We start from the raw sequence: 20,844 nt of genomic DNA, 5'->3' as shown, positions 1-20,844 counted from the left end.
GATGTCAATCCATGTTACTGAACCACAGGGGACAGCAGTGTTCTAAACCAATACAGACACAGTAACAAGATCTTGGCTGCTGCCCAAAGGCATATAAAGAGCCACCAACTCTAAGCACCATGCCCAAAATAGGGCTTTGAGAGAGAGAGAGAGAGAGAGAGAGAGAGAGAGAGAGAGAGAGAGAGAGAGAGAGAGAGAGAGAGAGAGAGAGAGAGAGAGAGAGAGAGAGAAGGAAAGCAAGAGAAGTGAAAAGAGTCACAAGCAGAATAGAGTGCTCGGTCATCATGTTGTTACATTAATTCTTTTCTGCTGTAGCGCTTACATCTTCGTCTGCACCCAGTCCAGGCTTTTTATCTCGCTCTCATTTTTTTCACTTATATGCTGTAGAGGTGCATAATACAATACAGGTGGATATACTGTATAAATAGCTACATAGACAAAAGAATGAGGGTATAATGAGTTATAATGAGCATTTCCACCAAAAAGATAAAGTTTGCGTCCTTCCAAAACAATGTAATGCATCCCATCAATTGCTCAACATCTTCTACATGTTTTGCTTCATCAGTAATTAAAATTTTTTAAAATTTTTAAAATTTACAAATGCTACAAACAATGACAAAACCTCACATTATTACTTAAGAGGTGGAGGGGTTATGAACTGCACCATGATGATGAAGTGTGAAACCTGTTCTAATCCCCAAAACCCATCACTTAAATTTTCACACTGAACTAGTCTATCTATCCAGAGCTGCAGGAGATTGCAGTCATACTTCTTGCGGGCCTGCTGTGCTCCCTCACCCCAGCTCACTGCAGTCTCTACACATACATTATTAATAGAAACCTCAAAAAGAGGTGAAGCATGCCTGGCTCAGAGTCCACTCCACAACACGTCCTCTGTAGACCTGTTCCAGTCAAAAGGTGCTTTGTGTTAATGTACTTTTTTTTATTAATTTTTTTAACAAAAATGTATCTCTATGTTTTTAAACGTCTATAGATAATATCACTATTTGTAATTGACAAAATATCACAAACACCCCTTGCATTCTGAAAATAACAAGGGTAGTGGCAGTCCAACAGATTAGTTTCTGGGCCACTGACAGAAAGCTGTGATCCTCATATCGAGATAAAATTTTGTATAGTATCTTGCTTAATATTGACAAACAGTAAGCATGAAAGTAGGTGATATTTATCATCTAAGAAATATTAGTACCCTTGTTACTACCTTGAGCACCACTGTGTAACTTAATTAATCTTTAAAAGTCCTACACACATGTCCTTTTCATTCCAAAGGTCAATTTCTGTGGCATCTAATCCTTCACTTTAACACAAGGTAATTCACCAATATCCACACCACCTCTGTCATTCAGATATGGAAGACTGCCCTACACAGCAAGCTGATTTCACTGAATAAATATTGAAAAACATGTTTCACTGACTTGCCTGCTTAAAATTGCTAATAAGCTGAATTTTCAAAAAGACTCATCACAATTCTGACATACTTTTTTTTTCACATTTATTATTTCACCACCGTATGTTTGCTCCACACCTGTAGTGTGGTATGTTTCTTCAACTTACAACTCAATTTATATGTATGGAATATTTAAAACAAAGAAGAGTATCATATCTTAACAGCCTGTGAGAAACTTTTACTAATCAATGATCATCCCATTAATGTGAAGATATGCAGAAGAAAATCTAACTCTTAACTGGACTCGACTCATGGCAATATAATGTCTTAAACAAGAGCAGAAATGTTGTGTTACTGACCGTTTATTCTCTGCATTTTTATTTTCCTAGACATTTTTGTTTGTTTGACTCTTGGAGAGCCACGTTATTCTCCGGTCTTCAGAGCACGATGGATAATTAATCCCAACAATGTGTTCTTTTTTGCAACTGGATGTACTGTACACTGGTCATATTGATTGTGGGTGGATAATATCTGAAATGTCCAACCTTGAATCTATCCACATTTCTGGGGAACAGTAAATTCACACCAAACCAAATATCCTGCCTGGGGAAGCTGCGATCAGTAGATGTATTTAATTTGGAATTATTGCAAATGACATATGGGGGTGGGGGTGTGGTTGGGGGGGGGGGGGTTTCAATGAGATGTAATGTATATGTAACACATAATGCATATGTGACTTCTTCCTATAATTTGACATAGAATAAATCCATGTGAAAGGTATATGCTGTTTTCATTTCTCTAAATAAAAAAAATGTTGAAAAGGCATTTGCTGTTAATTCTGTACCACTGATTTATTGTAGTCTGGATTATTATCACAATAAACATAGCATGACCTCTTTCATATAAATCTGAAGGAAGGGCAGGCTATAGCAGATGCACCGAAACAAAATGCATTATATTATTCACAGAAAATAAAACCAGGTAAATATTCTTCACAAACAGAATATAAGAATGAAGTGAACCATGAAATCAACCGTTGGATTAAACACATCATTCACTCTCCATCCATATCCGGGTAAAAACACTTCTCCATCGCAATAAAAGAAAATGTGTCAATCAACCTACAGGATTAGAGCCGCGATCCGAGCACCGTTCTGTTCCTGAATAATGTCGTGTTTAAGAACAAGATCAGGATTCACCGATAAACCACCGTCTACCTGTCAGTGTGATCTACTGCAGCGGATACAAACACAGGTTAAAGTGCCATTGATAAGAACAGAATAACGAGCCACCATAACTTACGCGTTCCCGATGTAAATCCTAGGAAACACCTCGTTGAAATGTTGCGCTGGCAAAGTGTAAAAGCCGCTGCTGTCAGACAAAAGCTCGTTAAGTTGCTGCACGGTAGCTTCGCCTTCTGGCACGCGCACTTCTGCCGCGAGCTTAGCGGGGCTTTGGTGCTGCTTCTTCATGGTTTCAAGACGCCTTTCAGTCCAAACAAGTGTCATATCCGGCTTTTGAGTTTTTCATTGTGCTGCATTTTAGCCCCACTAGTGGTGGTGGTGTTGTTATTTGCGCTCGGTGGCTTCCCTGTTTGTGCAGACACACCCCGATTCGCCGAAGGCGCGTAGACACTCCGGAAAGAGAAACACCGAGAGCGGCACGCGCGCTGATGCACAAGAAACACCGAAAGCGGCACGCGCGCTGATGCACAAGAAACACCGAGAGCGACACGCGCGCTGATGCACAAGAAACACCGAGAGCGGCACGCGCGCTGATGCACAAGAAACACCGAGAGCGGCACGCGCGCTGATGTCTACGAGCGCGCCATTAAAGGGACCATTCTGTCACGAGCGCCAGTCACACACCAGCACGTACAGAGGGTGACAGATTAAAGGAAAACCAGTGCCTTGTGCATGCTGCTAGTGCATTTTCCCCTAGAGGGAAGAGAAACTTATTCTGACTGATCGCCTTTATTTTATTATGAAAGCTTTTGGTGCTGATCGCAGTGCTCTCTTCCAGGTTCATTACCCGGTACAAGAGAACGGTTTGATGAGTAAATCATATGCTCTGACCTTCGCACCTTATGACCTTGAACACCTACAGGAGACTTTGGACTGATAATTTACATACAGTTGTCGTTCACATTTAAAACAGCTGAAAAGAAACTGACACATATAAACTGATGTTCTACTAATTTGGAGCCTCCCCAGATGCATGACTGTACAGCATCATGCTCACTTTCCCTATTTAGCTACAGGGTTATTATTAATACACCTAGTGATCAAACCTGGGAAGTGCTGCAATCTCTAATAGGAGTCCATTGGGGTAGGAATCACAATGCATTTGGGAGGAGCAGAAGGCAGGACAGTTAAGAACATGATTGTCAGGGTTGCAGTGTTAATTGCAGGGCTATTTTTATGTATTTTGTGGCTATCAAGGTGTTGTTTTAGAGCAAATAATCGAGAATTTCATTCTACTACATTTCTGTAAAGTTTAGACAGTGTGTCAATGATGTTCAGAACCATTTCTGTTGTGAGACGTGTGTACATCAGAACTGAGTATTCACCACAGACCTTGTTTTCTATGCAAAAGCTGATAACAAAAAAAAAGAAAGAAAAATGTGGTGGTTCACTTTTCCAGGGTCAGTATGCTTTTTTTTAAAAAAACTGTGTCTGCTTTTATTATTGTGTTTTTTATTATTGGACGTCATGTTTTATGTCACCCATCTATAGTGCATAGATTTTTCCACTGAATAAAGTAACTTAAATTGTATTTAATTTTCAGGATCTTTTTTCCCACTCTGTGTTTATTTAAAAAATATCGATCAATTATTTTTTTAGCCATAAGGGGGCGATGTTCTCACATGAATCTTACAGTGTTCATCTTAACACTATTAGAGACAAAACCTTGTGAATTTTACCCAAGATCTCCTTTAGTGTCCTTAATCTTATAGACACGTTACATAAGCAGGCCTCAATTAGAAGTCCACACTTTAAGATACAAAAGATCAATGAAAGGAAAGTGTTTAGATGATGTCTTCCAATTGTGCAATTGTGGAGGTCTATGATAAAACACTAAATATAAACATTACAATAAAAAAATATAAACATTGCTTACTTAAATAATTGTTTCCACATTTGCCATATGAAGGCAACTCTTGTTCAACATATTTTGTCACTATAGTGATATAAGGAGGTGTTTTACAGTAGTAGGCATGTCAGGATGAGTTATACCACCTTCTTTTCTCTTTCACTATTTCACTATTTATACACACTTTTGTCTGTCTAACTCATCTTGAACAGCATACCGGAAGAAGAAAAAGAAGAACAATATATTTATATTTTATATATAAAATTTATTTCATTTATTACTTACTTACTTACTTACTTACTTACTTACTTACTTACTTACTTACTTACTTACTTACTTACTTACTTACTTACTTACATGCTCCACTAGACAAATCATCTGGTTTGGCTCAGCGGTAACTGTGTTAAATATATTCCTTATTAGGAACTGATCACAAAAGATTACATGTGCTCTTCTAAGCAGGTGATTCTTTTTGGTCTGTAGAGAAAAGAGAAAATCTGCATTTTGTTTCCCTGAGCAATACTGAACTGATGCATCAACACTCAAAGAATGGTTTATATTACATCAGTAGAGTTGTGGGAAAAACTAATAGCATTCAGGTTGGTTATGGTTGTACACAAAGCTGATCTTCAGAAGATTGTAGATATTTTTCATCTACAGACAGTGCCATTTGTTGAGCAGTAGGGGTCTCTCTCTCTCTCTCTCTCTCTCTCTCTCTCTGTCTCTCACACACACACACACACACACACACACACACACACACACACACACACACACACACACACACACACACACACACACACATGCACAATCACACATGATATACCCTAAACATAAAATAATGACGTCATAATATATTTTTTAAATGCCTACAACATAAAAAACAAGTACAACAGGGTCATGCATAATATAACCAAAACTCCTATGTTCCATTCAGTGTGTGTGTGTGTGTGTGTGTGTGTGTATTCCATGTGAGAAACGAGGTCAAGACACTCCATGTTTGTAATTGAGATGATGTAATTTATCCCAAAGAGGATATCTCTGCTCAGCGTTTTTGTTTGCTTTTACGGAATCAGCCCACATGTTCATTGTGTAAACATCAAGCTGTGTTTTGACAGAAAACTATGCTTTTAGTATTTTATTTATTTTAAAGAACCAATGGAGACTGGTCTCGAACCCCATTTATAAAGTAATGGTCATAAAAAAGTGTCATTAATGAAAAAAATCTATATACATTTTTCCATCATGCTTCAACAGCACAAGAGTGCAATTCAAGGATAGCACAGATGTGTCTCCTTCTTTTAATCTTGTGCTCAGCTTCACCCACTCCCATCTGTATCGGTGCAGTACTTCCTCAAGCTGGCACTGTAGAGCAGTGCTACAGGAAATCCCAAGCTATATTTGTGTTGTATACTTTATAATGTAAAAGAAGGACTATCTCTATCCCTCTGTAACGATGCAACAAATCTTTTTTATGACCCACTGAGGCTGTCTACCCCCAGTGTTGTGAGGGTTGTGATGGTCAAAGGCCATGACTAACACTGATCATTTTAGCAAGAGCAGCTTGCCTTAGCACTAGCTCTGTACTGTTTATTCAGGCTTAATATTGTTCATATTTCAGATTTTTACTAAATACATGAGAATATACAAAAGTGCAAATATGAAAAAAGGCCAAATTTCATTTCCAGTAGAATACATTACATTATAGACACAGTCTGAGAAGCAATACACTACGTTATTACACATTGTACGTCAAGGGAATTTGCTTTTCCAGTTTTGTCACACAGCACATTTATTTATCTGTGGTATTCGGAAAGCTATCAACATAGTGAGTGATAATAGTGTTGGGGAAGGCTGTGGCATGTTTGTGCTATGCAATAAAGGGACACTCCCGGTTCAATCAATCACATCTACCTCACTAGCCATTGGTCTTTTTATACAATAGATTACTAGTATTTCAATTCAGAATATATCCTGTTTGTGTTAATATAACCAAACTCTGGCCTGATTTTAACCATGAATAAAAATATGATCCATTTTAGAGCTTATCTCTGTGTGCAAGCAGCTGCCAGTGAGTGCAAGCAGTGGTCACTGGTGTTGGTATTATGTTAAGTTTGATAGCTATCAATAGATGACGATTCAACTATTAGGGTTAAGCAATACACTGAGAGCTCATTACTACTACTACTACTACTACTAATAATAATAATAATAATAATAATAATAATAATAATAATAATAATAATAATAATAATAAGTAGTAGTAGTAGTAGTAGTAGTAGTATTGTTGTTGTTGTTGTTGTTGTTGTTGTTGTTGTTGTTGTTGTTGTTGCAGCTGCTGCTGTTGTTTTAAATCAGGGCATATTTTTTAAATGGAACTGGAAATAACATTAGAAACACATGCACACACAGACACACACATGTAAATGGTGATAAGGAGCTGCATTAGTGTATGTCATTTGACTGTAATGTTTGAATGGCTTCACATTGTGTTTCTTCTGAATTGTGTAAGCAAAAAACACTCAACATATGGTTCTGGTGTCTTTTCATTTCATTTGTACTACGATTAGAGAACGAGTGTTTAGTCTATGTACTGTAAAAAATGTGTTTTTTGGATATACGATCATAGTGTAAACAATCATCTTTGTTCTGTAACACTCAACTGCTCTTGACATACATATAAGGTATGTGTCACCAAAATGAGCTTAAAGATATTAAAGCTATACTAAATCAGTAGATCAAATCTATGGAGTATTTACATGGTGTAATCACCTGACAGACTGAAATTTGTCAATGGCCTTGTTCGGTTTCACAAAAAAACTTATAATAATAATTTTAAATCCTTTTTAAAACAATTGTCAAACACAAATAAGATCATGTGGATGCCAAAAATTTAATTGTACACTGATTCTTTTTACTTAAAAAAAAAGCCCTTCTAACCCATTGACACCAGCAACCCTTGGAAAGGGTTCTTCCTTATCATAAATCAAAGATTTAGTCTCATTAATTACAGCACTTAAAGACTGATTCAAATTAGAGGGAGTTAGTTAAGACATTCATCACTTTGTGGTAAACTGTGGTAAGTGTAGAATGAATACTATAAAGAAGGAAGCCGTTCCCTTCATGTTGGCCTCAAAGTTGTGGCCCCATCTGCAGAGCATCATGAGTTCACTGGCCCTGAACACTCGCTGAGCTATTCCTTACAGCAATGTTATGTAATTTAAGGTTTTTGGAGTCTGACAAAAGGCTTCCTTTAAGTCCTTTCTGACATTATTGTTGTTTAAACTGCAGCAAATTGCCATATGGTTCCCAATTTTGTGTACTACAATTATGCGTTTCTTGTGGTCTATATTGGTTTGCTTGAAATTCTGAGCTAAGTATTACTCAGAGAACTTACAAGTGTTTTTTATACAGAGTCAAGAAGTGTTTTGTTTTGTTGTTTTTTTTATTAGTAGTATTATTAATTAACTGTGGGAACAACAAAGCAAAAATGCCCTATTTCACAAATGCACACATTTTGCATGATACTGAGCATATATATAGCCTAGACAGATATAACAAGTCATAATGAGTTTAAGATTTTTCAAAGATCTTAATGTGCTGTAGTACAGAGTCTACCAGCTCTTCCATCAAGACAAAACAGCCATCCAAACACAGGCGTCTTGATGTGATTACAGAAGTTTTAATATCTTTTCTACGTAGCAGCACTAAAGCACTAAGGCACAGTGGTTCAGTACAAGGTTAGGTCTATGTATAGCTCATGACAGTGGACGGTGTCTTGCAAGCAGAGCTAAATTGTTTGTAAAACCCTGTCCAAACTGGGCAAAATGGAGCAGATGCAGTTTTTCCAACCTAGATGTGGTTTGAGGTTGAGTTGCTAAATTCAAATCTTGGCAGACATGCTATACACGTGGTAACCTAAGCACATTCTGTGAACCAGTGACCATTTCTATCCACTATACTTATTTTAAAAAGGTGTTTTTTCCACCTTTTTTTAAACAGAGTTGATTTTGTGAATGCTTTTTGTTGGTAACAGTAATGGAGATATTTAACTTTGATGCTGTTCTAAACTTTGTATCTGTTCTGCAATTTTCTCTAGATTTTACTTATTGCTATCTTAAGTAAATCTCCCAGTTGTTTACATGGGTGATATGTGTAGACATTCTATGATACTTGCTAATATGTTCCCTTGTATATTACATTTTATGGACTATTTTAAATGTGAACCGTGTAGTTCATAAATCATATGGATAATTAGTATATTATGAATTAGATATTAATAAAATCAAAGATTGAATGTTACACTCTGTTCTATTTGAATCTTGCTACTGGACATAAGAGCACATTCTTTCCATCAGCATTGTAAAAGCCCTCATATTGTCTGCTCAGAAGGTCCAGGTGAAAGCTTGTATGTGTATGTGTACTAACCTCATGGTCTTTAACTCCTCTGCCATCACCATATCTCCCAGCTCCCTGTTCACTTGGCCATGCATACTGCAGTTACTGGGCAGATTAGTAAAGAACCTACTTCTGAGAAACACGTGTCACATGTTTTTGATTGTGCATGAATGACTCTGCACTAAGTTGCCCTTGATTCTAGCCTGAGGGAATTTAAGATACCTCCTGTGCTCTGCCTCTGCCTCTTCTACTGCACACATGCGTTCAGATCTTGCCTGTGTTCTGTTCTGGCAAAAAGCCAGAGTAGACCCTTAATGCTAACTCAGAAATTCTATTTACTGTAAGCTATAGGTGTGATGCCATTAGTAATTGTAATGTAATACACACCATAGTAAAAGGAGTGCTCAAAACAACTTCTCGAGTAACAGACACATGTTTGATTGAGTGAAATGGATGAGGCTGGTGCATTAAGTTTATCTAAAGTCAATAAATGAGAACGCATTCCCTGGGTGTATCTTTTCTCTTCCCACACAGACCAGGCATGCATTAGCTTAACCTTGTTCTTTGGGGTTAAATGAGGTCAGGGTTCCCCGCTTGAAAAAGTCATGAGTAGACATCTGAAGGGGATAACTCACATTCTACCCACATTCTGCTTAAATTCCACAAACTTGAGCATCACAGAGGGGAAGTCAGGGTCAGAAAGCTGGAGTGAGTTTTTCATTAAAGAATACTCAGCCTTTGCAGTACCTGTTTGTTGTCTTTGTGTGTCAGTGGATGTAGATGTGAAAAGTTCTTTAAAACCAAACCAAATCCTTATTTTTTCATCTATTTTAATTCTATTAGCCTTTTATGAATTAAATCCATTTTTATGATTGATTTAAACCAGGTGGATTAACAGTAAGACTCATATGGCCTTTTGTGTGAATTATTCATCTGGAGCATTGCATTCACTTTTTCAGGAGGGAAGGTTTGCTGACTTTGAGGCAGAGGAGTGCATCTGAGAGTGTCTTTGTGCCTCCCCCTTTTCTCTGCATTGCAGTGTGTGAGGCTGCCTGGGGAGCTCAGCTGCAGACTTTAGTGCTGCTGCTCTTTTCTTCTTCACTGTGCCATACGGCCGTGTTTTACCTCAGTAATATCTCACCGTCCCAAGTGACCTTTATATTCACCTCTCTGACAGTAGAGAAGCCACACGCTGTCAGACATTAAACAGGGCTCGTGTCACTGTGACTTTGTGTTTCCCCACTTTGTGTGCAAGCATACAGAACAAACAGTTCGTCTTTTGAATCAAAGAATAATGCTTGGGTCTTCTAATAGTAACTCCAATTTGGTTTGATAGCAGTCTACTCCCCTGGCTAATACTACTCTCACTAGGCACAGGTGCTGCATATATTAATGCTGACCTACATTCTGTAGGAGACAGTACCAGCAGAGCAGGAGAAGTGGGATACAGGGAGGAAGCTGGTAAAGATGGGTGATACCTCTGATTTTAAGTAACACCAAGTCTAGTGTCCCAGCAATGATTTTTAATTATTTTTGTGTATACAAAAAATGCAATTTCTACAGTAATGTAATTTGCAAAAAGGATATCAAAAATTATATGTCCCATATGTACTCCCCATTCACTTTATTAGGAACACCTTTGCACCTACACATTCATTCAGTTATCTAATCAGCTAATCATGTGACAGTATCTCAGTGCAAAAGGTCATGCAGCTACAGTTCAAGCGCTTCATAATTCGTAATGTTATTCGAAATTCATTAATGTTTCAAATATCAGAATGAAGAAAGAGTGCGATCTCTCTGCCATTAAACATGGCATAGCTATTGGTACCAGATAAGTATTTCAGAAACAGCCGATCTCCTGGGATTTTCAAATTCAACAGTCTCTGCAGGTTACACAGAACGGTACAAAAAACACTCAGTGAGCTGATAGGAGACATCACAGGAAAAAGGTTACTAGGAAAAATTTAGTAATTTATATTATTATACTTCACAACCATGGTGAGCATAAAAGCATGTCAACATGTACAAAACATCAAACATTATGGTGGATGTTATACAGCAGCAGAAGACTGAGGCTATCATGGCCACAGGCTCACCCTCACATATAGCTTCAGATTCTTGTTCTTGATTGACAGGCATAGAACCTGATCTGGTCGTCTGCTATTGTAGCTCATCCATCCCAACTTGGATTTGAGTTATTTGAGTTATTATAGACTTCCTGTCAGCTCAGATCAATCTAATCAGTCTCCTCTGATCTCTCTAATTAACAGTGTTTCAGCCTGCAGGCCCTCCCCTCACAGGATGTTTTTTGTTTTTCACACCACTTTGTGTAAACACTAGAGACAGTTCTATGGGAAAATCCAGGAGCTCAGCAGTTTCTAAAATACTTAAACCGGCCCATCAGTTACCAACAGCTGTTCTACAGTTAACGTCACAAAGATTACACTTTGTCCTGATGAATAAAGTGGCTGATTGTGTAACTTCAAAAAGGTGTTCCTATTAAACAGACTTGTGAGTGTATATTACTTGCAATACATGTTTAACCTATTTCTAATCTCAATCTAATTTCATGTCTCATTAGTTTCTGTATTCTGTCTGATTATGCTTGAAAGCAGGTTTTTTTAGTTCTTGACAAGGTACCAAATGTCCTTGAAAGGATAGGAACATTTTGTAACTAAGGTACTCACAAGGATGGTTATATGTGTGGACCAATGGTCAGAGGGAGTTGACAGAAGAAACAGTAGTTCCTGTTCTGGGCCGGTTATTTTCACATATTGTTTAAAAAATATACAGAAAGTATATTATCATACTAGAATTGTTTTAAATGACAAATAAGGTTATATAACATAAGGTTATGTTTATGTATCAGCCTTCTCCATTTAACGTTATGCCCTATATTTTAGATATTTGTGTTTGTTTAAGCATTTTATTCTTGCTTGAGACCTTTCAGAAACTTTAAAAAAGAAACAAAAGAAAAAAAACAGAAATGCATCCACAGTACACAGTCATTCTGTAAAGTACTATCTCTCTTTTGGATATAGACAAAGTTTCAGCATTTGCCTAGAAGCCATATTATTTAAAAGAAAATGAGTCAGTATCTGCTCTATAGTTGTTGTATAGATGAGGATATAATGAGGGAAAAGTCGTTGAGAGAGGAACAGTTGCCCACACAGCTCTGTCTCTGCAGGTATGGGCAGAAAGCCACTATAAGTAGATCATATATTTACACTGTACACATACACACAGGAACAATGATAGTACTCATGCATGTATATTGTGTATTGTACAAACAGTCAACATCTGTGATGCACAGTACTGTTATTTGCATTACTATTATTACTATTATGCTATTATTATCCAGTCCCGTTCAGTCACTCAGATATAAACCGGGAAAAGATCCCAAAACCAGATAATTTAGTACTAATGAGGTACTTGCTAATTCAAGTAACTCGTATTTGAACTTTCAGGTTCTCTTATTAGTTTTCTATAAGATGACATATTAATGCTAGAAAGTCTTAAATATTAATGTTCATATTGTGTTCCTCTTAAGGGCACATGCACATACATTTCCTGTCTGTTTAGTTGTGGTTGGATTAAATGCATTATTAGATGTCTCTAGAATCTGTAGTTTGCATGTTGGGCTTGGTGAGAATTTAGACCCCTTTTATGCTCTATACAGAATGTTCACTTTGATGTTGAGGATCTCATGAACAACCTGAATAAACTGGTGCATATCTTTAATGAGTACAATAAACCTACAGACCCTAATTAAAACAAACCCTGCAGCTACTCACAAAATAACACAATTATGTGACTCATGAGTTACACTTGTGTGTTCTCGCAGAAATGCCTGCCCTCAAAATGGTAATGAACAGCAGCAGTATAGCGTTCTGGTCTGTGTCTAATGGACAGCATTAGGGCCAAGTGATGAAGAATTGAGAAAAAAAAACCTGCTTTGATTGATGCATGGCTGCTCTTAGTAAATTTGTTTGCTATCATTGGGGTTAAGGAAATGTGAACTAAATGTTATGCTTTGTAGACTACAGAAGTGAACTACATTTAAGATACTTAAGTACTTTAAGTAGGAATTGCCCACAGCTGGGCCAGTCATGTTCAGTGAGGGTCTTTGAACTCAAAGGGGGGTAACATCAGGGTGGTAACTCAGGCCAGAATCAAAGCAGATGACTGCCTCTGTAAATCCAGTTCAAGGCACATCAGCAGGGATGTGGAACTTGGAAAGGAGGCCAGTAAATAGATAAAGACAGCATATAAATGTGATGAACAAAAGCAGCACTATGGAGGTGCCCATTCAACACCATGGCAAAAATACAATTTCTGATCCATTTTTGCTTTGACTCAGCAGTCATGTAAAGCATATTATCTGTTTCCCCACCACAGGCTACACAGCACATGATTAACAGCTACCTGAATGCTCACCTGGTATGCCTGCCAACTGCTATTGTGAAAATGTTATGGCCAGTGGGTTTGAGGGGAGGGTGCTTGTTTTTTCTAAGCCAAACCTGTGAAAAAGGAAAAGATGTGAAGACCGTGAAAAATTGAGCTTAGAAAAAAATTGTTTCACTGAGATCAGGATGAACTGCACTTGAATATGACTCTACTAACTTGTATATTTCGCAGTAAAAGATGTTGCCAATTCAGGACTACAAAGATACATCTCCTTCCTGTGCTTTATTTTGATGTTTAAACTCTGGCAAGATTATTATAATACAGAGTGCTAAAGGATGCTAGAGAATGAGTATTGTGAGAGAGCATTTTGATGACAGGATAATGTTCATAATTTTCCCTGTAAATATACCTGTCTATAGAACCTGATATGCAAATATGCTATATGAACTCCCACACTCACATCCGCTCGAATTCACACATGCATTGCACAATGTCTTCTCTCTTCACGTGGTATTGCATATCAATCCCTGTGGATGGTTGCGTAATGAAGGCAGATTTAATACAGTGTACAGTAAGCTTGCAAACTTTGGAAACTTACTACATGGGCGGAGGGATAGCCTGCCAAGGATAGAGAAGTGTTTCACTCTCCCACAGAGGCATATTCATCAACATGTAGCATTTTACGAGCAAAGCGGAGGAGTGAGAGAGATCCCACCCACATTACAACTGCTGACCAGAGAGAGAAGTGGGCTGAGCGTGGGCAAGCTCATGGAGTAACAGATTATTCTTACCTAAAAAATACAGATAGATTTTTAGACATATTTAATCTTCAGCTGTAACTAACTAAAGGATAAACCCTATTATTGAATCATGTATCGGAGTCACCAGTACAGTTAATGTTGTCATTGTACATGGGAATTCATATAGAGCACTGTTTATCTGCACAGCAAGAGTGGAAAGCTACATTAACCCCTAATGAGGTTACTTCATTAAGACTCCTGACGATCGGCTGACTCAGAAGGTTCTTGCTTTTTATGACCCGCAGCTAAATTGAATGGTTCTCATTGCATTAATGAAAGCAACGAGCTCTTACAAATACTGTTCTATTTCAAACAATACTAAAGAAGACACACTTAAGAGTCTTTATTTATTCGGACACTTCATAAGAATTTAAGCTTAACATTTATCACAAAATTGTATTCATAAGTGATTTTCAAAATTTGTTTTGATTCCATACCACTGATTAACTTTACGTCGTAATAGTAATAAAAAATTAACTATAGTGGAACAGGTTCAAGAAACCACTGAGAGAAAGACTGCAGATAAAACCACATAAATGTACAATTACATAATATTCACCTGCCTGTACTCAGATCTTGCAGAAGCCAAGCAGATCTTGATGCAACACACAGACACAAACAAAGTCTTCAGTTGTTTAAAAAGCATATAATTTAAAATAGCTACCAAAGGTTATTATCAAACTGCTTGACTGCTAGCAGCAGAAATCATGGGAATTAGGTTGCAATTATGGGAATTTTATGTAGGAGGTCACTCGTCTTCATCTAGCTTCATGGGTTGGTCCTGTTGGAAGTATGGAGATTACCTCATATAAAGACAATATGGTTCATTTCCAGACAGAACACAGCAATGGCAGTCCAATGTTAGGGCCAAGTCTGTGTGTGATTTTTTTTATGTTATCCAGATTTGCCCATATAGTGGTCATCCTGGAAGGGTGGTGTGTCAGTCCTGTGTTTTGTAGGAACATGAAGCACACAGGCACCCTCAGAGGCATATTATCTGGTTTCATTTCAAGATACATTACTCCAGTTGTGCAGCCTATTGAGATGCTGCTCTTGCTGTGGATGCAACTAATATTTTATTTCGGAGCCTATGAGGTTTGCCTTAAATAAAACCTTCAATAACATTATTCTGTGTTATATCCATTGATTCTGTAGGTTTTGTTAATTGATTTAGTACGTTAGCACCTTAGTTTTTATTTTCTCTAAAGAAATTGCAATGACAATGACTGAATTAAATATCATGATCCCTGACATCCAACAAAGAACAAACTAACAGTCAGCCACACCCTGTATATCTTGGATTTAAATACTATAAACATCTCCTTTTAGTGCACTATAATTATACAGCAAACACTCTTGAGTTCTAACCCATGATTTAAGTTCCCTATTCACAGCTAGGACATGTTGGGAAAAGGGCTGGATCGCTTGCCACTTCTGGATCAGGCTGTGGTCCTTGGCTTCCATGGAGAGTGAGTGTGCTTTGCAGGGCACTGCTCTGTAAAGTCAAATAAGCACAGAGATTTATGACTCACAGTATCTGGCTTTGGGATTCACACTGATAGCTCTTCTCTGTTTCATCCCCAGTCCCCCAGACCAGCTCACATATCAGCTGTGGTAGCAGCTTTATGGCTTTGAGAAAAACAATGCTGGGTAGACAAGACCATGTCATGTGACATCATGTATGATGCAGCTTCAGTATTGCACTGTGGTGTACTGTGTCCCTCACTACACAGACAGCCACAAAGACTACAGCTCTTTTAGAGAGCTTAGAGGTCACCCTTGGTAACAGGTTTACATTGAGGCCATTTGCATAACCTTTCTGTTGATGAGAAGCTTTGTTATTACCTATAATAATCTACTGCATTAAAGTACACATGAACATACTCATCAGCTTTGAGTTATGTTTTGGCATAAATGAAAATTACAACTACAATTCCATATAAATTTACTACATTGGAACAGGAGCAGTGAGGAAGGGCTTAAGAATGTTCTTATAATATTAGTTATAACAATAACTATAAAAATATAATAAACTATTATTTTAATGTTTAACTACATAGTACAAATGAAGTGAAATTATTAAAGGATTGAGATTGTAGGGATCACTTCATCTTCCACAAGACTCCACGAGTTTAATGGACGACCCTGACAGAATTGGATTCTCTATCTTAATCCTTCTTATTCCCTTAGACTCTCTTGTTTTATTTCTTCCATCAAGATAGTGAGTGCCAGCCTATTCAGCCAAAAAATACTACTTGAGAATATGTAAAACATTCACTCATTCATCTTCAGAAACTGCTTTATCCTGGTCAAGGTGGCGGTGGAGCTGGAGTGTGTCACTGGACACGAGGCAGAAATACACCCCGGATGGGACACCTGGAATTTGGAGCAAGAAGTCCACCTATTTGTGTGTTTTGGTTTTTTTTGACATAAAGAGACCATGTGAAACTCCACATAGAACCCAAACTCAGGATCGAACCAGGGATTCTGGTGATATGAAGGGAAACACTAAACATTGCACAATTAAAGTAAATTCTTAATTATGCAGCTCAGCAGGGTGCCGTGCCTCTTATCAAACATTCTTCAGATAACATTGTTGGGTGAGAAAACTGGTTTGGTGAAATGCCATTGTTCCTACGCCTAACAAAACCATTTGTAGTTTCCAGCTGCATTCTTCTCTAAAAAAATCCAGGCAACAGCCAGAAGTCACAGTGATGTAAGAGAACGTTCAATGACAGAGGTTAAGCCCAGACTACAGCAATCAATAAAATCGTTTGCTGTAGCTGTCCGTGTTTGCGGCTGTTGAATATTGGGTATTGATGGATGTGGCTGTTGAATATTGGGTATTGATGGATGTGGCTGTTGAATATTGGGTATTGATGGATGTGGCTGTTGAATATTGGGTATTGATGGATGTGGTGCTGTGATAGAGAAACTGTTCAAGTTGTATTTAAATGATTCTTAAGAAACCTTGAAACAAAAATTAAAAATACTCTATTAATTCTAAAACCTCTTGTATGGATTTGGACAACAATGTGTATATATTTTCAGCAATGTTTGATTACAACAAACAACTTACACATTCATTTGTTAATTATTTTTATATATAAAATAAAGAATAAAGAATCCCAGATGGTAAATTACACATTATCTGTTTAATGGCCCAAGATGTCCCTTAACATTACCCCAGCATATATACCAAAGCCCTGTTTCAATAAATCAATCTTGCTTTATTTCCCCACTGTGGTTTAGTTTAGCCCAAAACCAGATTACTAATTAATCTAATCAGGCCTGACGCAGCTGCTTCACTTGGAAGTAAAATAAATGGATTTAGTGTCTGTTCGTGCTCTGGTGGGGGTTGGGCCTCGCACCATTTGCTCAAACTGAAAGATAGCAATATCTTACCTATTTAAAAAAATATCCATCTGCTGTTCTTTCATGCTTTCACTTTATTTGACTCTGTGTATGAATAAATATAACACAAATATTTGAAACATTTCCATTGTAAAGACACAGTGCTAACTTCATTAAAAATCTGTAAATGAACTAATGTACTTTATTGTCAGCTGTATTTAGCATTTAAAAATGTTGCTTTTAGTCTTACAATGTCTCCAGTCAGAGATAAGGTGACACTGAAACTCCTTTGAGCATCCCTTAGAGCATTTTTGTAACACACTTACAGGCCAGCAGTGACTTCATCACAAGCACTGTATCTATAAATAAATTTGGGACAAGCTGCTATTTTTGTCATAATACTCCACTTAAGGACACAACTGCATTTAGGCTTATTAGAAGGTTTAAACAGGATGAAGTTCGTAGCTGAAGGCACTTTTCACCGAACAATATCTCTGTACAGCAAAAGTCTAACTATTGATTCTAAAGAAATCTGTATATAAAGAGAAGGATCAGATCTCGTTGGCAAACCTTCAAGCTAGAGGCCCAGTCCATATTTCTAACGGCACAAACTGGTTTTTCTAAGGTTCATACAGCAGTTTCTGTGTGACTATACCTGCATGACTATATAATAAACAATTATAGTCTTGCAAGAAGACATATCTTATATGCATATCATGTGTCATCTATAATTTATTCAATGCTCAACATTACAAAAAACTATTTACAGAATGCAAAAACAATCAGGATTCTGAACTTCACTAGAAGTGTTAATAGATTCTGTGTCAAACAATAATTCCACAACTAGCTTAATACAAATGTTAATATGGCATTTTTATATCAGCACTAAAATATAGTAGTTTTGTAAATTGACTCTAAAAGCAAATCAGTGTTTTGCGTTGCCTTTTTCTTGAATTCAGTCACATATGAACAAAAAGTATGGGCTTAAATTCTGTTGATATTATCCATTTCAATCTATAGCAGTCTTTAGATATAAACAGCAGCTGCACTGGAAATACTATGGAAAGCAGCTCAATCCCACATGATACATAAAGGTCAAATCCATTTTGACTGAAAGGCCATCTGGAATTTTCTTTGTTCCTGGCAAAATCCTGCAATAACGCAGAAATTGCTGTGGAGGTTCACAAGCAAGATAACCGTGCCCAAAAGGGGGTCATTAAGCTGCTTATCTCTTTTTCTTGCTGTGCCTCACCACCTTTTTCCTTTTTAGAATCATCTCATACAGTTTCTCTAGGCCCAGCTGCAGGCCTTGGCCATCCACCGCACTACAGCCTTGCACATGGTGAAAGGTGTTAGAGCTCAGTTCATGCACAGCCAAAACTTTCTCCACCTCACTAACAGGCAGGGCAACCGGAAGATCCTGCTTGTTGGCTAATACAAGCACAGGCACACCCTGGTTCTCTGACGTGCGTGTGATCTTATGAAGCTCCACCTTGGCCTCCTCCATACGCTCTGCTTCAGCAGAGTCCACAACGAAAACCATGCCATCAGTGCGGCGTGTGTATGACTTCCACAGTGGCCGCAGTTTGTCCTGACCGCCCACGTCCCATACCTGTAAAGTAATAGCTCGTCCATTGCCCACAGGCATTTTGATCTTCTCCATGTTGAAGCCCTTGGTGGGAATAGTTTTGACAAACTCCTTCAATTTAAGACGGTAAAGGAGAGAAGTTTTACCCGCAGAGTCCAGTCCAATGACCACCACATGGAGGGAGTGAAAGTTAGGCAGAAATGTTGTATTGGGAGCAATCTCTGTCAGCTGGTTTCCCATTGTGTTCGGTTTTTCTCACTATCCCGTGAGACGCAGCAGACTTCACTATAAAGCTTTAGGTGTTTGGCATTTGCACCTACTTCAAAGGTCCTGGAGGCAGACAGAAGGGCAATTAATCCAGAAGCACAGTGTTGGTCCTAATCAAAGCAAACACAACAAATGGTTACAGTCAGAGAGGCCACGTATACAGTATACTATTAGCAGTCTACTTATTAAAAGGAGTACAAATTTAATCAACTTTTTCTAGAACAAGAATGCCATCAGAACAAAAAAGAAAATCTACACGTTACAGATAAAATCTTTGCTCCTAAAATCTGCAATCTATGACACAAGGCTACTTTGCTCCTTATGTATGTAATAAAAGTGGTCTTCTGTGCATTTACATTTATTTGTTACCACCTCCATCTTATTAAATCCCTGCATCTCATTCTATTCTATTGTTTTCCATTCTATCACCTATAGGACAACTGTATATACAATTTGTTTCTTTTCCCAATTTCTTTTTTTGTTTGTCTATTTGTATTCACAGATGTATATTATTTTTTTTATTCTCATCTTATTTTTATTGTATGTTTTTTTTTCTTGTTGTCTCAGGAACAAAACATATCTTGTGTCTAATTATACACAACCTACTGCTGTCTATGAAATATAAAGTGTGGGGTTTAGTCTGTCCGACCCAATAGGTTATTTGTATATGTAAAATGTTTGCAGAGTTTGTAAATCTCTGAGCTTATAATATATCTGGAAGGCTTAAAGGTTCTTTGGATGGGAACAATTAAAAGTTTAGAACTAAAAAAAAGCTAGATATTTCAGACATTTAAAAAAAAACAGACATTTTATGAATCCTCCAAGAAGGAGAATTTTTTTTTTTTCAGAGTAGCAGCCAAGATTTCATCATCTCTCAAGAACAGACTGATGAATAAGTTTTACATATTTGTACAAGTGATAAAAGAATCAGAATCAGTACATATTTAATTTGTTTAGCACATCCTATAGAGTTAAGGCAGTGAGGCAGAGAGGCAAGGCAGTGAGGCAGTAAAGCACTGCAGTGCTAAAACTCCCAGTCTATTTATCGGCGGCATTTTTTTAGCAATCAAAACTGCTTCAAGGCTCCTTACCTAATTCCTCTGATATTTCATGAAGGGTTTACGTTCAGCTAGAGGAGCGCTGACATCCAGTCGACTCTTCGTTTTAAAACAGCCGTCATTTTCTCTGCACAGTTCCACGCTCATGTGCTGCTCCTCGCGCCGGCGGCAGAACACAGACAGGGGCAGGAGCGCTCTAGCCCTGGAACGACAACCTGTGCCTGTGACGTCACCGACACGCTTTCCTGTGCTCACAGATGCGCCATCTAGTGGCTTGATAATTGCATTTAAATTAATAAAAAGCACTCAGGTTGCGCCCCCTAATGATACCTGCATGTGTTTATTGAATGGTGCTCTGATGTAGTAATTACTCAAACTTTGCTTTCAATTGTCAGAGGCCATCAGTTTATGTTGGTTTCTTACTCATTTTATTGTATAATACATACAGAGGAGGCCACCAAGGTGCTG

General features: G+C 37.8%; 2 protein-coding genes across 3 annotated transcripts in view; both read right to left on the bottom strand.

The window, feature by feature from the left end:
- dusp3a (dual specificity phosphatase 3a) overlaps window positions 1–3,497 on the bottom strand; it is a 6,042-nt gene extending 2,545 nt beyond the window's left edge. Inside the window, exon 1 of the mRNA XM_027137744.2 lies at window positions 2,711–3,497. Within this exon, the coding sequence (XP_026993545.1) occupies window positions 2,711–2,916 (206 nt within the window). The 5' untranslated portion in view covers window positions 2,917–3,497. The remainder of the gene's footprint in view (window positions 1–2,710) is intronic.
- A 14,038-nt stretch (window positions 3,498–17,535) lies between these two features.
- arl4d (ADP-ribosylation factor-like 4D) lies at window positions 17,536–20,599 on the bottom strand. Of its 2 annotated transcripts, none has more exons than XM_027137502.2 (2): window positions 20,410–20,599; window positions 17,536–19,381 (listed from the first exon to the last, which is right to left on the bottom strand). In XM_027137502.2, the coding sequence occupies exon 2, from the start codon at window positions 19,289–19,291 to the stop codon at window positions 18,689–18,691; it is 603 nt and encodes a 200-aa protein (XP_026993303.1). In that variant the 5' UTR covers window positions 19,292–19,381; window positions 20,410–20,599; the 3' UTR covers window positions 17,536–18,688. The 2 variants fall into 2 exon arrangements, with proteins under 2 accessions (XP_026993303.1, XP_026993302.1); XM_027137501.2 differs by having other exon boundaries at window positions 17,536–19,428; window positions 20,410–20,594.
- Between the last annotated feature and the right edge of the window lie 245 nt (window positions 20,600–20,844).

The sequence above is a fragment of the Tachysurus fulvidraco genome, chromosome 8 (assembly GCF_022655615.1).
Source record: "Tachysurus fulvidraco isolate hzauxx_2018 chromosome 8, HZAU_PFXX_2.0, whole genome shotgun sequence".
NCBI lineage: Eukaryota > Metazoa > Chordata > Actinopteri > Siluriformes > Bagridae > Tachysurus > Tachysurus fulvidraco.
The sequence above is the reverse complement of the archived record's forward strand: the minus strand, read 5'-3'. Positions and strand labels throughout refer to the sequence as shown.

Coding starts and splice junctions, on each gene's coding strand:
- arl4d (XM_027137502.2), bottom strand. CDS start 19,291: ATGGGAAACCAGCTGACAGAGATTGCTCCCAATACAACATTTCTGCCT.